Source organism: Rana temporaria, chromosome 5, assembly GCF_905171775.1.
Source record: "Rana temporaria chromosome 5, aRanTem1.1, whole genome shotgun sequence".
NCBI classification, from domain to species: domain Eukaryota; kingdom Metazoa; phylum Chordata; class Amphibia; order Anura; family Ranidae; genus Rana; species Rana temporaria.
The window spans coordinates 205,309,628-205,325,510 of NC_053493.1; the positions used below are offsets into that span (position 1 = coordinate 205,309,628).

At 47.6% G+C, this 15,883-nt stretch overlaps 1 protein-coding gene across 1 annotated transcript in view; it reads left to right on the forward strand.

Annotated features, from left to right (window-relative positions):
* Nucleotides 1-15,883, forward strand: part of LOC120940565 (dynein heavy chain 5, axonemal-like) — a 445,728-nt gene that overhangs the window by 54,601 nt on the left and 375,244 nt on the right. Inside the window, exons 10-13 of the mRNA XM_040353506.1 lie at nt 288-453; nt 1,602-1,695; nt 13,143-13,241; nt 15,513-15,694. Of these exons, the coding sequence (XP_040209440.1) occupies nt 288-453; nt 1,602-1,695; nt 13,143-13,241; nt 15,513-15,694 (541 nt within the window). The remainder of the gene's footprint in view (nt 1-287; nt 454-1,601; nt 1,696-13,142; nt 13,242-15,512; nt 15,695-15,883) is intronic.

Sequence of the window (15,883 nt, forward strand, 5' to 3'; positions counted from 1 at the left end):
TGTTTGTATGACAGTAGCAATATCTGAGTCTTTTAGAGTTAGTCACTCATCAAAGAATACATCAATGAATACATATTTTTTTATCTGACAGAAAATTTTAGCTCCCATAGCAGAAAGATGATATGCTGGTGGCACCTTTTGTTTTCCCCTGTTAGATTCCTAATAGAAAATAAATAGAATGTTATGCTTTAGCATATACAGCTCCTAAACTAATCCAGGTCAATTATCATTCATTTTTATCTAGTGTCAAAAACGAAAATTTTGTTTTTAAAACCTATTTTTTCCAGGAGGTAACAGTGAAGTGATTGAGAAGCTGGAGGGGATGCTGGCTGTGTGGATGAAGCAGATTGAACAGGTTCTTGCAGAAAGTGAGCAAATGAGGAAAGAAGCAGATGACATCGGCCCTTCTGCTGAGCTTGAACACTGGAAGTCACGCATGTCATCATTTAACAGGTTTTAACACTGCTATTCCTTAAAGCAAATTTCATGCAAATATGGTTTTCTGCTGTCTTTTAAACGGTATCTAGTAGTGTTGATTTATGGCTAAGCATATCTAGTAGTGTTGATTTATGGCTAAACATTCCCTAAATTCTTAGGGTCCTTTCACACGAGGCAGACTCACACGAGGCCTGTGATCTGCTTGCTCAGTAAGGTATCTGTCCACTGATCCCCCACTGAGCAGGCGGATGACAACTCAGTTTCTGCTCTGCTTATGCACACAGCCCACTCTCCTCTATGGATATTCGGTTGTAAATCGACCGCTTATCCATTTACCCCTGACTGCCATTTGGTCCGCTGGATGCAAGGGAAACGGATGGGGATTCCCATCCTCCTGTTTTTAGTGGATCTGACTGGATGTAGACGGGTGTAAACGGACTCATATCTGTTTACACCCACCGCTCCATAGAGGAGAATGGAGGTTTTAATTGGGTCCACCTGCCCAATTGGAACGTTCGTGTGAAAGGGGCCTTAGTGAGAAATTCAGTGCAATTCCTAACATGTGAGATTGAGGCTCTCCTCTTTCTATACCCTACCTAATAGCTTATCTTCGGTGTAAGATCTAAAGAATGCCATATGCTTCTATTGAATTGTGCCATCTTTCTACCATCTCCTTAGCTTTGTGCACATCCTTGCTCCTTCATAGACGCAAAAAGAGTTAATTCCCAATTTATAGAACAAGAATGTAAAGAGCACAAATATAGATTTAAATAGTGCCATTTATACTACCATTTACATTTTCTTTTAACTTGTTAACTGTCTTGAGTTCAAGATATGTTAACCATGTCGTTCATAATTTAGGACTTGTGAAATAGTGTTAATGTACAATAAAAACGGCAGATTTTTAATCTTTACTAGTGGTTACAGCACCCATCCCAAAATAACTAGACAAAGCTAAATCATGAAATGTTCATCAAAATATCTAACAGCAGAAGGAGGTGATTGCAATTCATAGTAGCCATGAAGATGTCACCTCACATGGTCACAGAAATATTGCATCAGTGGCATTTGATCACAGTATAGAGCACAGGTTACGATTGTTATATATTGTATATAAATGGTAAACCTACCTTGTTTTAGCTGTAATGAAATTTAATTCCCAGTCTTTTAGATGAAATTAAAAGCCCAAGAGTGAAAAAAGTTCTAAGTATCCTTCAAGCAGCAAAATCCAGGATGTTAAAACAATGGAAGGAACTGGTATGTACTGATTTTCATGGTTTATGCAGAGATGCAACACTTGGCAGGCATTGTGGACAGTAACAGATAAAAGGGCTCAGTATTTTTCAATTTGTTTCATAGCTGACCTTTAAAGTGGAGTTCCACCCATAAATATAACATTACATCAGTAGTTTTAAAAAAATGTCATTAGTCCTTTAAGAAAAAAAAAAAATTTTTTTTAGATGCCTTCAAAGTGTTGTTGCTAGGCAGAATAGTTAATCTTCCCTCTTCCTGCACCTAGGTGCTAACCTACACAGCACAGACTCCTGGGAATGTAGTGGGTGTAACTTTCCAGGAGTCTGTGCACTCCCCAGTCTCGAAGAATCATGTGACTTGGACAGTACAGGTGCTGAAACCTGATCTGAAACCTATTACACTGCTTGTGCAGCACTGAGCATGTGCGAGATCTGCATGGCTGAAATCCAGGAAGTCATACAGTCTGGCTTCATGATGCCCACACTTAAGATGGCCCCAGTCAATTTCTATTTTATAAAGTGTCTAAATGCTGTAACAACCTAACAAAACGGACCTTAGTTTACAGACTAACTTTACTAGAATACATTAAGCTTGTGTATTACAGGGGTATTTATATTTAAAAAGTGATATTGTGGCCGGAACTCCGCTTTAATACCACCTTGTTTATATCCACATTTTAAAGATTTTGTGTCTTCCCAAAAGGTGGTTCTCCTACAAATAGGCTTTATTTGGCTTAATATTGAGAAACTTATAGGGGTTGGGTGCCACATTTCTGCATAGCCAATAAAGGTCATGTCCTAGGTTACCATTGCTGCCAGGGGTGGCAGAACCCTTTCACACAGCATGTTGCTGACTGTTAGTAACACATTCCCTGTATAGTAAAAGATTAAAGTTTTCTGTTATTTTTGCTAGTGTCCTTCTTGTTGCTTTTTTTTTTTTTTAACCAATAACAGTTTTATTAAGATAATTTTGTCAAATATGCAAACAAAAAAAATACACTGAGTCACTGAGGCAAAATGATTGCAAATCAAGCGTAAGTCAAAGTCTGGTGCAACAACATTACTGACATATATATATCCATTTGTTGTATGAGCACAAGGTAAACCAGGAGGATATTGCCCTCAGCTGAGCCGCTTGCTAATATTTAGCAAGGTCTGGGTATGCCAGCCCTCCATCCGATAGCGATGCAATTAGCACCGAACAAGGGATCCTGTGCCATTTGTAGTTCCATGTGTACTGGAGCAGATCTGTCTGGAGTTTTCTCAAATGGGCTTAGGGCACCGGAATAGGCAAGGTTTGGAACAGGTACAATATTTTCGAGAGGATTGTCATTTTTACCGACGCCACCCTCCCCAGGAGGGAGATGTGGTGTTTTCTCTTCCGTTCATGGATGGACACAGCAGCATTGACTTTAGAGTTATATATCCTTCCTTTCAGGAGAGACTAGGCAGAAAAAACAGCACTTCAAGTGTTAAAACACTTTCCTCAGTACAGCACCTCCCGGGTGGGTACCCCGGGTACATCCCACTCTCTGACTCATGCAGCTCCAGTTTTTTTCTGCCTAGCGTTAGGAGAAGACATGGCCTTTCTGGAGTCCATGTGCTCTGGAGTCTTTTTGCGTTTTTTTTATTCGCTTTTCTTTGATTTTTCCTGCATTTTTGGATCCTGGGATCTACAATCAACTGCCGACTGGGTGACAGGCTGTATCCTCGATCCTTGTAGTCCCCCCATGTTCGGCCATCGAGCGTGTGCCAGCCTTTAGCTAGGCCGTCCACGACATGCCCCATTGCTCCAGGAGCGGCCGGTGAACTACATGTTCCAGGGCACACATATGACCGGTCTCTATGGCCTTGTCACAGTGTGCAGGGCTGACAGCCATGCCGTATCTGCTGCGGACGTTGGGTCTGTCTGGAATGCCTCCATCCGGTGGTCGCAGGATGGGTAAGTAGTGTCCCCTTGCCCTGGCAGGGTGGTGCGGCTGGTGTGTTCCTGGGGAGATTAAATGAGGGTCCGCCCTGCTTTCCTCTCTCCCCTTCCTCTCCCTCCTTCACCATTCTGGGTGGCGGCTGTAAGGGGTTGGGGTCCGCCTGGGGCTCTGTTACTACCGGGGGCTGTGCTAGCGGTGAGGTGCTATTTTTTTATTGTACTGGGGTTGCTGTGTGTGCTGGGCTATGTTCTGCTGTGTGTTACTGGTTTTAAACACGTGTGGCCCGTATGCTTTTTTCTGCATTTCGCCGGCCATCTTGGGAAAGTCTCGGCCTCTAGTGCCTGGAATAACGGCGCAGAAGCCCGCAAATTGCTTCCTGAGGGACGGCACAGCACAGACAGCACTCTCAGCGCTTCAGCTACCATTACAGCCTGGTCGGGTGGTGAGTTCCCTGGGGGGCCCCTGCTCTCTGTTTTGCGGCCGGGAGGGTGACCTGTGGGTCTCTGCCTTGCAGTATTAGGGCGGCATTGCGATGGGTCAACATGGAGTCTGAACCAGAGGCTTCTACCCCAACCATGCCTGAGTTAACCCTTAGTGCCCCTGCGGCCTCTGTAGAGGCGATGACGGCAGTCCTTGAGGCGTTTACCGCCAGGATTGAAGCGACAAGTAGCCAGAAGGGGGGTAAAAAGCGCCCCATCCTGGGGATGGCTCTGACATGGAACCAGGCCCTGCTACTGCTTCTGGCTCTGGCTCTGGTTCTGTCATGTCGGATGATGCAAGCTTAGCCCACACGGACAGTGAGGATGACTCTGCTTCAGGGTCAGCGCATGATGAGGCGTTTGTTGGAGCTCTTATCACTGCGGTGCGGGATACTCAAAAAATTTGAGGATTTGGCGGAGGCATCGGATATGCCGGTTTCTTTTGGGTTCCGCAAGCCGCCCCGCACCGCGAAAGTGTTTCCTTGTGTTCCATATCTGGACAAGCTGTTGTACAAGGAATGGGATAAGCCACAGAAAGTTTTTGCTGCTCCAAAATACTTTGCGGTCCGTTACCCCTTTGAGGAGGACTTTTTAAAAAAAGTGGGTTTCTCCTCCGTCAGTGGACCCTCCGGTGTCCAGACTGAACAAGGCCACCACGTTACCTGTGGAAGGGGCTCCCGCATTTAAGGACCCCGCAGATAGGAGAGCTGAGGCTGTGGCCCGCTCCATGTATTCACAGTGCTGGGGTCGGCGGTGAGACCGGTTTTGGCCGGGGCTCTGGTGTCAGACACTTACCGAATGGGCAAAGGCCTTGCTGCAGGAGCTGGAGGCACAGAATGCTTCTGAAACCTGTGTGGACCTGGCTAACCAGTTAGTGCAAGGCCTAAAGTTTGTCTGTGAGTCGGCCCTGGATATGCTTCCCTTGCTTTCCAGGGCCTCCGCCTACGCGGTGGTACTACGCCGCCTTGTGTGGCTGAAGTGTTGGTCTGCGGACCAGTCTTCAAAAAAGGAACGGCTTTTTGGGGCATCCCTGGATGACATCATAAAGGATGCCACAGGCAGTAAGAGCACGCTGCTCCCACAATCAGAGAAGGTTAAGGAGCCTCGTCCTAAGCAAGGGCCCTCCTTTACTGCCCCCAAGAGGTTTTTTTGTCCACCAAATGCGTCAGGAAAAAGCTGCAGGGCAGAAGCGCACCTGGTTCCGCAAGCCCAACAAGCCTGCGGACAAACCTGCTTCCGCATGAAGGTCTGCCCCCGCCCGCGTCTCGGGTGGGGGCCCCGACTCCGCGAATTTGCGGCTCGGTGGAGGTCTCTTCTTTCCGACCGTTGGGTTTGCGAAGTAGTTTCCTCGGGGTACAAGATAGTTTCTCTCTTGTCCACCAAACTGATTTTTCCTTCCAACCTCCAGCTTCCTCCGGATCGCCGGAAGGATCTGTCAGGGGCTGTCCAGGATCTACTGGTCAGGGGAGTGATTGTACCAGTTCCCTCAACGGAACGGTTTCAGGGGTTTTACTCCAATCTGTTTGTAGACCCTAAGAAGGAAGGGGTCCGTCCAATCCTGGACCTCAAGGCCCTCAATTGTTTTGTCAAAGTGCAAAAATTCAGAATGGAGTCGATTCGCTCGGTAGTGGCGGCACTCCATCAGGGGGATTTTATGGCGTCCTTGGACATCATGGACGCATACCTGCATATCCCCATATGCGCAAAGCACCAGAGGTTTCTGCGTTTTGCGGTCGGGGAGGACCACTTTCAATTTGTGGCCCTCCCATTCGGCCTGGCCTCGGCACCACGGGTCTTCACCAAGGTGCTCACTCCGATTCTGGCCCTGCTGAGGCAGCGTGGGATCGCCATCGTAGGATACCTGGACGACCTTCTCCTGAGAGCTTCCTCAAGCTCAGATTTAGAAGAGGATGTGTCTATCACCTGCCAGACCCTTTCCGAGAAATTGGCTGGCTACTGAATGTCCAGAAGTCCGTATTGGTACCGTCTCAGCGGCTGGAATACCTGGGGTTAGTCCTGGATTCCTCGGAGGCGAGAGTTTTTCTCCCAACGGAAAAACTTCTGACACTACAATCTGCGGTGCAGCGGTTGGTGACTCAGAAGTGGTCGTCATTTCGCTTTTGCATGAGGGTTCTGGGTCTGATGGTGGCCTCATTCGAGGCAGTTCCGTATGCCCAATTCCACACCCGAGTGTTTAAGAAAGAGATTCTGTCACATTGGGACAAGCTCCCTTTGTCTCTGGATTACCAGATTCGGGTGAGTCGACTGGTCAAGTCTTCCCTAGTGTGGTGGCTGACGTCTCCGGTACTTCGGACCGGGAAGTCTTTTCTGCCGTGCCATTGGACAGTGGTCACGACGGATGCCAGCTTCTCCGGCTGGGGGTGTGTCTGGGGTGCCCAGTCAGCCCAGGGGTGCTGGACTCGGGAGTTGTCCCGCCTGCCAATCAATGTACTGGAGCTCCGAGCGATCAAATTGTGTCTCTCCAAGTGGTCCCTGGGTCTGCAGGACCGACCGGTCAGGATCCAGTCCAACAACGCCACAGCTGTGGCATACGTCAATCATCAGGGAGGCACACGGAGCTCGGCTGCAGCGACGGAAGTCGCGCACATCCTCCGGTGGCCGAAAGGTACATTCCGGCTCTGTCGGCCATATACATTCCGGGGGTGCTAAGCTGGCAAGCCGATTACCTAAGTCGCAAAACACTAGACCAAGGAGAATGGTCACTACACCTGGAGGTGTTTCAGAGTCTGTGCCGAAAATGGGGCACTCCTGACGAGGACCTCCTGGCGTCCCGTCTCAATCAGAAGGTGCCACTGTTCGTGGCCTGGTCAAAGGACCCGTGGGCGGACGCGTCAGACGCGTTGGTGGTGCCATGGGGTCACTATCGCCTAATCTACACCTTCCCTCCTCTGAAGCTTCTTCCTCGCCTGCTGCGTCTACCCCTGAGAGAAGATCTTCTGTCGCAGGGTCCGATCTTTCACCCTGCTTTACAGTCGCTGGCTTTAACGGCGTGGCTGTTGAGAGCCAGGTATTGAAAGACCGAGGCCTGTCGGGCTCGGTGATCTCTACCATGCTACGAGCACGGAAGTCTACTTCACGAAAGATTTACCATCGTACGTGGAAGGCCTACATCTCTGTGTGAAGAGATGAAATGGCACCCCCGTACATGTGTGATGTCCCGGATTCTGCTGTTTCTACAGCGTGGAGTGGATCAGGCTCTCGCCTTAAGTACGGTTAAGAGTCAGATTTCGGCTCTAGCTGTTTTACTTTCAGCGACCTATGGCGGCGCACTCCCTGGTGCGTACGTTTGTGCAGGGGGTTCGGCATGTGGCCCCTCCTGTGCGTCCTCCACTGCCTCCATGGGACTTGAATTTAGTCCTCTCAGTGCTTCAAGAGGCCCCGTTTGAGGACGTTCGGAAGATACCCTTGTTGACTGTCCCAGAAGGTGGTTTTTCTGGTGGCAATTACCTTGGTCAGACGGGTATCTGAACTGGTGGCCTTGTCATGCAAGGCTCCTTACTTGGTCATCCATAAGGATAAGGTGGTGCTGCGGCCGCAGCCGTCATTCCTTCCAAAGGTTGTTTCGGCTTTTCACATTAATGAGGACATTGTTTTACCATCTTTATGTCCTCGGCCGAAAAACTCAAAGGAGGCCACTTTACATTCCTTGGACGTGGTTCGGGCCCTACGGGTGTACTTGCTATGGCTCCGTTTCGGTAGTCGAACTCACTGTTCGTGTCGGTGACTGGTCCTAAGAAAGGTCTGGCGGTCTCGTCGGCCACCATTTCTAGGTGGATTGGACAGGTCTTGCTTCAGGCCTATGCCCTAAAGGGGCGGGCGCCTCCCTTTCAGGTTACGGCGCATACGACCAGGGTGATTGGTGCCTCTTGGGCTTTCCGCCATCAAGCGTCTGTTTTACAGGTGTGTAAGGCAGCGACCTGGTCGTCAATCCACACCTTCTCAAAATTTTACAAGGTGGATGTGAGTGCATCTTTGGATGCCTCCTTTGGCCGCAAGGTTTTACAGGTGGCAGTTTAAGGTTGGAGTTCCTCCATTGAGAAACTCCGGTTTTGTTTGGGGTGAAGCTTTGTTTGCTGTGTTGTTTTTTCCCACCCCTCGAATTTTTTTGACACTGCTTGGGGACGTCCCTAAGGTCAATGCTGCTGTGTCCGTCCATGAACGGAAGAGAAAATAGGATTTTTGTACTCACCGTAAAATCAATTTCTCTGAGTTCATGGACGGACACAGCACCCACCCCTCCTTTTTGTTTGTACTGCTTGTTACGAACTGGAGCTGCATGAGTCAGAGAGTGGGATGTACCCAGGGGACCCGCCCCCTGGGAGGTGCTGTACTGAGGAAAGTGTTTTAACACTTGAAGTGCTGTATTTTCTGCCTAGTCTCACCTGAAAGGAAGGATATATAACCCTAAGGTCAATGCTGCTGTGTTCTTCCATGAACTCAGAGAAATGGATTTTACGGTGAGTACAAAAATCCTATTTGTTCCATTGGAGCGAAAGAGGGGGGGGGGTAAGTTTTCCTGGTAAAGGCTGGTATATTTTGGGGTGATGTGAATCCCTAAATACTTCAGGGCGGTAGTGTTCCTGGTATAAGGGAAATTGGCCCGTAGATGGGCTGCTTCCCCTTCTTAAATGTTGATCGGGAGTGCTTCTGATTTGGAAGCGTTTATTTTGTATCCCGATAGGGCTCCGTATCGGTCAAGTTCTGCATGTAGGTTCGGAAGGGAAATTCTAGGCTGGGTCAGTGTAAGGATTACGTCGTCGGCGAATAATGAGATTTTAAACTCCCCATCTCTAACCATTATGCCCTTGATGTCCGGGTTCCCACGAATAGTGGCGGCCAGAGGTTCTGCGCATAGCGCAAAAAGCAAGGGGGATAGCAGGCATCCCTGCCTAGTGCCATTAGTCACTGGGAATGCGGAGGAAAGAGCAAAGGGAGTCTTAACTTAAGAGGAAGGGCTTGTTTATAGATGTTAGATTGCTCTGAGGAAAGGGCTCCTGAATCCTATGTGGTGTAACGTGGCGAACAGGAAGGGCCACCCAAGGCGATCAAAGGCCTTCTCAGCGTCTAGGCTAAGAAGCAGGGACTGCAGGCCCTCCCTGTTCGCCACCTCCACCAGGACGATATTTTTCCTGGTGTTGTCCCCGGCTTGGCGGAGTGGGACAAAGCCCACCTGATCCTTGTGACTAAGGGAGGGGAGGACAGTGTTCAGGCGGATGGAAAGTAACTTGGTGAAAATCTTTAGATTTTAATTTAAGAGGACAATAGGCCTGTAGTTGGCACAAAGGGAGGGGTCCTTATCTGGTTTAGATATCACTGTAATAAAGGAGCGCTGCATATCCCCGGGGACAGAAGTATTATGGAGAAAGGCATTAAACAGTTTACACATGTGAGGTAGTAAAAGAGAGAAACGCTTTGTAATATTCATAGGGCAAGCCATCTTGTCCCGGGCCTTTAAGGGATGGTAGGGATTTAACGGTTAGTTCCAGTTCTTCAATTGAGATCTGTGCATTTAGGGAACCCAGGTCTGAGGGTTGTAGGCAGGAAACCCCACTCTGCTCCAAGTATTGACTTATGCGCTGGGAGAGATCAGGAGAGGGGGGGTTATTGGGAATGTCTGGGTTGTTGTAGAGGTATGTGTAGAAGCCTGCAAAAGAGTGAGCTATCTCCCTAGGGTGGGACACCAGGCATCCCAAGCTATTTTTGACTTGGTGTAGCGTTGAGGTTTTGATACTGTCCTGCATCTTTCTAGCTAGGAGGGAGTGAGCCTTATTACCTTTGTCATAGAACAGCTGTTGCAATCTAAGGTTTTTTCTACTAGGCCTATCACTAGGTCACCAAGAGTCGCACGGGGTGGGGGAGCTCTGCAGTCGCCGTTCCAGGACCTTAAGCTCCTTTTCTGTCCGCATTTTCAGGGCTTGTGCATTTTTGTTCATGGCCGCCGACAGGGCTAGGCATTTACCCCTCATCACTGCCTTATGGGCTTCCCACAGTGTAGAGGGGGTCGTGTCCGGGGTGTTTTTTTTTCTCAAAGTAATACTTTAAGGTGGATTCCATTTCGGATTTCGAGGGAAGGTGTTGGAGGAGGAGGAACGTATTCAGATGCCAGTCATAAGGTCTGCAGATGGGGTACCTAGTTCTATGGTCAACAGGACCAGGGCATTGTCAGACCAGGAGATCGAATGCATCTGCGCTGCACAGGTCAGGCGCAGGGAAGAGTTGTTGACAAAGAAATAATCTATCCGGAATGTGTGGGTGGGGTGGGGGACTGAGTAGAAGGTGTACTGTCAGTCGCCAGGGTGGAGAAACCCACCAGGCATCAAAAAGAGCGTAATGTCTAGAGAGCTGGCGGAATAGCCTCAAGTCTCTAAGCACCTCCGCTGCTATCGCCGCTGCCTCCTCCTCCGCCACCTCCTCTACCGCCAAGCAAAAATGTGACCCGTCTCCTCCTCCGCTGCTGCCGCCTCCTCCTCCTCCTCCGCTGCTGCCGCCTCCTCCTCCTCCTCCGCTGCTGCCGCCTCCTCCTCCTCCTCCACTGCTGCCTCCTCCTCCTCCTCCGCTGCCTCCTCCTCCTCCTCCACCGCTGCGGCCTCCTCCTCCTCCGCCTTCGCCTCCTCCGCTAGGATGCAGACCGATGCAGGTCAGGACTGGACAAGAAGGTAAGTGAGACTCCCTAGTGTTACTGGCCCCTGGGGGGTGAGAGGGGGGAAAGGGAATACTGTAGGCAGCAGGACAGTGTAGTATGGTGGTCAGTGTAGTGGACAGTATAGTACAGTGGTCAGTGTAGTGTAGTACGGTGGACAGTGGTCAGTGTAGTGGACAGTGTAGTATGGTGATCAGTGTAGTGGACAGTCTAGTATGGTGATCAGTGTAGTACGGTGGTCAGTGTAGTATAGTGTAGTATGATGATCAGTGTGGTGGTCAGTGTAGTGTAGTATGGTGATCAGTGTAATGGTCAGTGTAGTACGGTGGTCAGTGTAGTGGACAGTGTAGTATGGTGATCAGTGTAGTATGGTGATCAGTGTAGTGGACAGTGTAGTATGGTGATTAATGTAGTATGGTGGTCGGTGTAGTATGGTGATCAGTGTAGTACGGTGGTCAGTGTAGTATGGCGATCCGTGGTCAGTGTAGTGTAGTACGGTGATCAGTGTAGTGGACAGTGTAGTGTAGTGGACAGTGTAGTATGTAATGGTCTGTAAAGTAATCAGGTTGGTCAGGGACTCTGGGAGTGTCTAAGTCTGCAGTTTGGGGGGCGCAAATTTCTTGCCTTGCCCCGGTTGCTGACAACCCATGCTACGCCACTGGGAGCCGTGGTCTGCACCCTGGATTTGGGTTCTATGGGCTGCCAGTTTGGTTTCCTGGAGTTCCTTCTCTGCCATCTCCACCCTGTCAGCCAGGTGTTTAAGGCCCGATTGGAGGGCTTGGATCTCTAAACTGCAAGTGGATTTCACATCCGCAATTGGTTGTCTAAAGTCATCCTTGGTGGACATCGCTTGTAAATAGGAATACCATTGAGGAGGCATGGGTGGAAATGGTGGCATGCCCAGTGGTTGTTGAGGGAGAGAAGGGTAAGGTGGAGGTTGTATAGAGAGATGCAGACAGCGCAAAAACTAAACCCTAATCCGGAGCAGCTGTACACTGAAGGTCAATAGAATCCTTGAATGAAATGCATGTAAAAAAAGCAGTGCGGTGGAGGTTGTACCTGAGCCTGCTGTGGGACACCCTGAGCTGGGGTAGCTGATCGCTGATCCCAGGGCTCATTCCAGGCCCGGGCCTGTGCTGGCTGAGTGGGCCTCTCAGGAAATCCTGGGGATGGAGAGGGGGCAGGAGAGCCAGTCATCTGAGCATACAAAGCAAAGGTGGCTGCCTGGGGCTTAGGGAGGCAGGGCTCTCTTGGTCAGGACTGATGCTGCCTTGTGGGGGAGGAAGGCACCTCCACAGACCCCCCACTGGCGATCCGGTTTGTCCCAGGCCCAAATGTTGCAAAAGGGTGGTACTGTGGGTGGGCCATGCCCGGCAGGGCCGGAAAGTCCTCAGAATCTTCCGAAGAGGCTGGGGAGCTGTATCCTGCCCCATGGATGCCAGGGTCAGACACGGTCCGCAACAACTTCAGATAGAGAGGAGGAGAGCTGTGAGGGAGACCTCATGGTGGCTGTGGAGGCATCCGGCGCCATCTTGTCTGTCCCATCTGACGGCATGTCGGACGGTGGAAAAAAGGTCCGGAGGTCCGAGGAAGAAGTGTCCTTCTGGAGCCGCCCATATAGATGGGGGTGGAAAGTCCCCAAAATTGCCAGTATGTTGGGGGCTGAGAGAGAGCTAGGAGGTTATGCTGCCATCCAGGAGGACTTTCGGTCACGCCCTCTTCTTGTTGATTTTAAAGCAAAGTTTGTTCATTATGATCGCCAGAATATTGCACTGTTTGCTTACAGTTCATCTACTCTTGGCAACACAAATGGAACCAAAATACTAGAGTCTGTCCCACAGTTTTTTTTGGATACTGCGTTGGGTATCCTGTCTTTCAACTTTGTCCACACCCATCGTAGTGGGGCTGTAACATCTGGCCTTGCATATGACTGTAATTTTAACCAGATCTTTAGAATAAATAAATGTTTTGAGATATTGCTTGGCACCATAAAATCATAAAACGTGATATGACAGATCCTCAATTCTATACCACTGTTTTTAATAAACGCTTTCCTAAAATTGTATTATACTTGAATCACTGCCAGTCAATAAAATTGCAATAGCCAATGTCATAGTTGAAATACCATACTAGGACATGAATTAATGTGCTTAGGCTAAACTGTATAACTGCATCCAAATTTATTGCACCAGAAAGACAACTTTACCACTGTGTTGTAGTATCAGACAGTTTTATTACCACTTTGTATTGATATAATTTGTCAAATTGTGTAGTATAAGTTAAGCAGAAAACAGTAAGTGCAATAGCACTTTTCTTGCTTACTAATAGCAGTATATATGGTTTATTCATATCTATTTATATGTTCTTTATTCATTATTAACAGGACTGTAATGTTACAAATGCAGCCAATGAAGCAAAAGACAATGTCAAATATTTGTACACTCTGGACAGGTTCTTTGGTCCTCTTGGGAAAGCCTCACCAGTAAGTAAAATGCAGTGACTCAACTTCAGCTCTCATATCGTTTAGGAAGCTGAGAGAGAACATCCCACTTCCCTTTAATGGGGTCCCATGGTAGAGTTTCTCCTCCCTGACTCTTTCTTGGATCTGTGATGGATCATTGCCTTGATTACTAGAGTCATGTTACCCTTGTTGGCCCATTTTTAAGGAGAAAATATATTGGGCATGTGAATGATCTTGTTTGCGTTGCAAGAACTGTATATGCTATGTCTTTAGATGAAAGCACTCAAGAGTATTGAGTGACTTAGGATGCTGGAGAAAAGTAGGGAGAGATTGAAGGCTTGGGATATTGCCCCTTCAGAACACCCTAAACAGAATTTTCTAAGGATTTTTTTCAAAATACAACCTACATTTTAAAGTAAATTTGAAAGATCACAGGGGTTCATTTACTAAAACTGGAGAGTGCAAAATCTGTTGCAGCTGTGTATGGTAGCCAATCGGCTTCTAACTTCAGCTTGTTCAAATAAACTTTGATAATAAAACCTGGGAGCTGATTGGTTTCTATGCAGAGCTGCACCAGATTTTGCACTCTCCAGTTATAGTAAATCAATCCCACAGTGTTTTTGAATACTTCGAAACCAATGCACAAAATTATTTTCAATGATGTGATTTACAATTCTTGAGAAAAGAGAAAATTACCCCTAGGGGCTTTGTGCTGCAGCAAGGAATAGAAACGTACCAAAAAATATATAAAAGTATAAATTTATTTAAATATGTTATACGGAAAAAGCCCCAAACAGTAGGGACTCAAGATATGAGCTTGGTAAAAAACATAAGTCATACATGGCAAATAAAAACACAAGGTAGAACAAGTACAGACATAGCATAACAGTACTGTAAGTATACAAATACTATGGGCGAAAAACACCCCTACGCGTTTCGACCTTTTATAAGTAGCGGTCTTCTTCAGGGAGTATTAGTTAGACGCTGCCATAGGTTCTGTAAGAAAGAAAATACATACAAAGAGAGATACATATAGATAAGTGGGACATAATAAACAGAAGAACACAAAGAGGGCCCGCCACCCACAGCCATATAGGTAGATGGCAGGATGCGGGTAAACCTCCTACAAAAGTGGACTAGTGTAGAAAATCCCACTGTGATTTACAATTCTGGCATTATGGCAAAAAGCTGCGTAGAGTTGTGATATTTCTACATCGCTGTGTTATTACAGGTGCTTACGTTGCCATCCCTATTTTGATTCAAGTACTGTATTGCTTTGTAGTTTATTTGGGCATGTCAAATGAGATGATATTTTGTCTCATTAGTGAACCGTTGTTTGCAGTGGCGGCTGGTGCTAAATTTTTTTTTTTGGGGGGGGGGGGGGGGGGTGCAAACGTACAAAAAATTGCAGCCTCACTGTGCCCATCAAATGCAGCCACTGTGGCATCAATTGTCACCACTGTGCCATGCCATCAAGCGCAGCCACTGTGCCATTAATTGTCACCACTGTGCCATGCCATCAAACGCAGCCACTGTGCCATCAATTATCACCACTGTGCCAGAATCGGCGACCCTGATTGGCTGAGATGGCCGTCTTTCTTATCCAAGGAACGCACCCCATACGTTCCCTGGATAAGACATCCGGGAGGACGAGGGCTGTACACGGAAAGCCTATCAGAGCCGTTGGCTCTGATGGGCACTTCCGCACAGCCAACTAGCTGCCGTTATTCAGGTGGTCGGCGCTCAATGTCCGGCCACCTTGAATAGACCAGCGGCAGCTGGCAATTATAACATACATACATGCAATGCATGAATGTATGTTATTTTCAGTGGCGGTACAGACCCAGAGGGGGCAGCGCTCCAGCGTCCTCTATGGACGGACCGCAGCTAGTTGTTTGTCTAGTTACTCTTGGTCACACACCCAGACCTTGAAAATATGTTGCTACTTCCAAGGCAACCATGATAGCTGGGTCTGGTTCATCAGTTCCACAGTAGCACTTTAATGCATGTATTCCAATTATAAGACAAATGTTGTTGTGACAAGTGTAAAAATTCTGTTGGTTGGTCTCGGCTACACTGGTCTTCGGTCAGTGTGGTTCTTATGTTGTGAAAAATGCCTTGATATGTTCTCAGCATAAACTAGCACCGGTCTTTTGCCAAAATCTTATAGTGGTGTAGAGTTTCTGTCTTCAATAAGACAAGAAGGGGTGATGCTATTGGTTATCTTTTACAAGATGCAATTTAAAATGATGAAGATTATGTTTTAACAGATTGAATGTTTCCACTTTCTAGGCTACAATGGTAGAACATATACCAAGCCTGATGAATAACATTCGTATGATCTATAGTACTTCACAGTATTACAATACTTCAGAGCATATGACCTCCCTTTTTCTTAAAGTCACCAATCAAATTGTCAGCACATGCAAGAGTTACCTTAACCAAGGAGTTGTGAAAATCTGGGATCTTGGAAGGTATATAAAAAAGTTATCATTATTTTTTTTACAGTTCTAAATAATATATGAAGACTATACAATATTTTATTTGGAAGAATTACTACTGCACATTCTGGGAAAGGGTTAGATCATTGCCCATGTTTTATTGTGGTGTACCTGCTGGCAAGATTCCCCTGATTTCCTGTCTCCTTGAAATCATGAAAATGA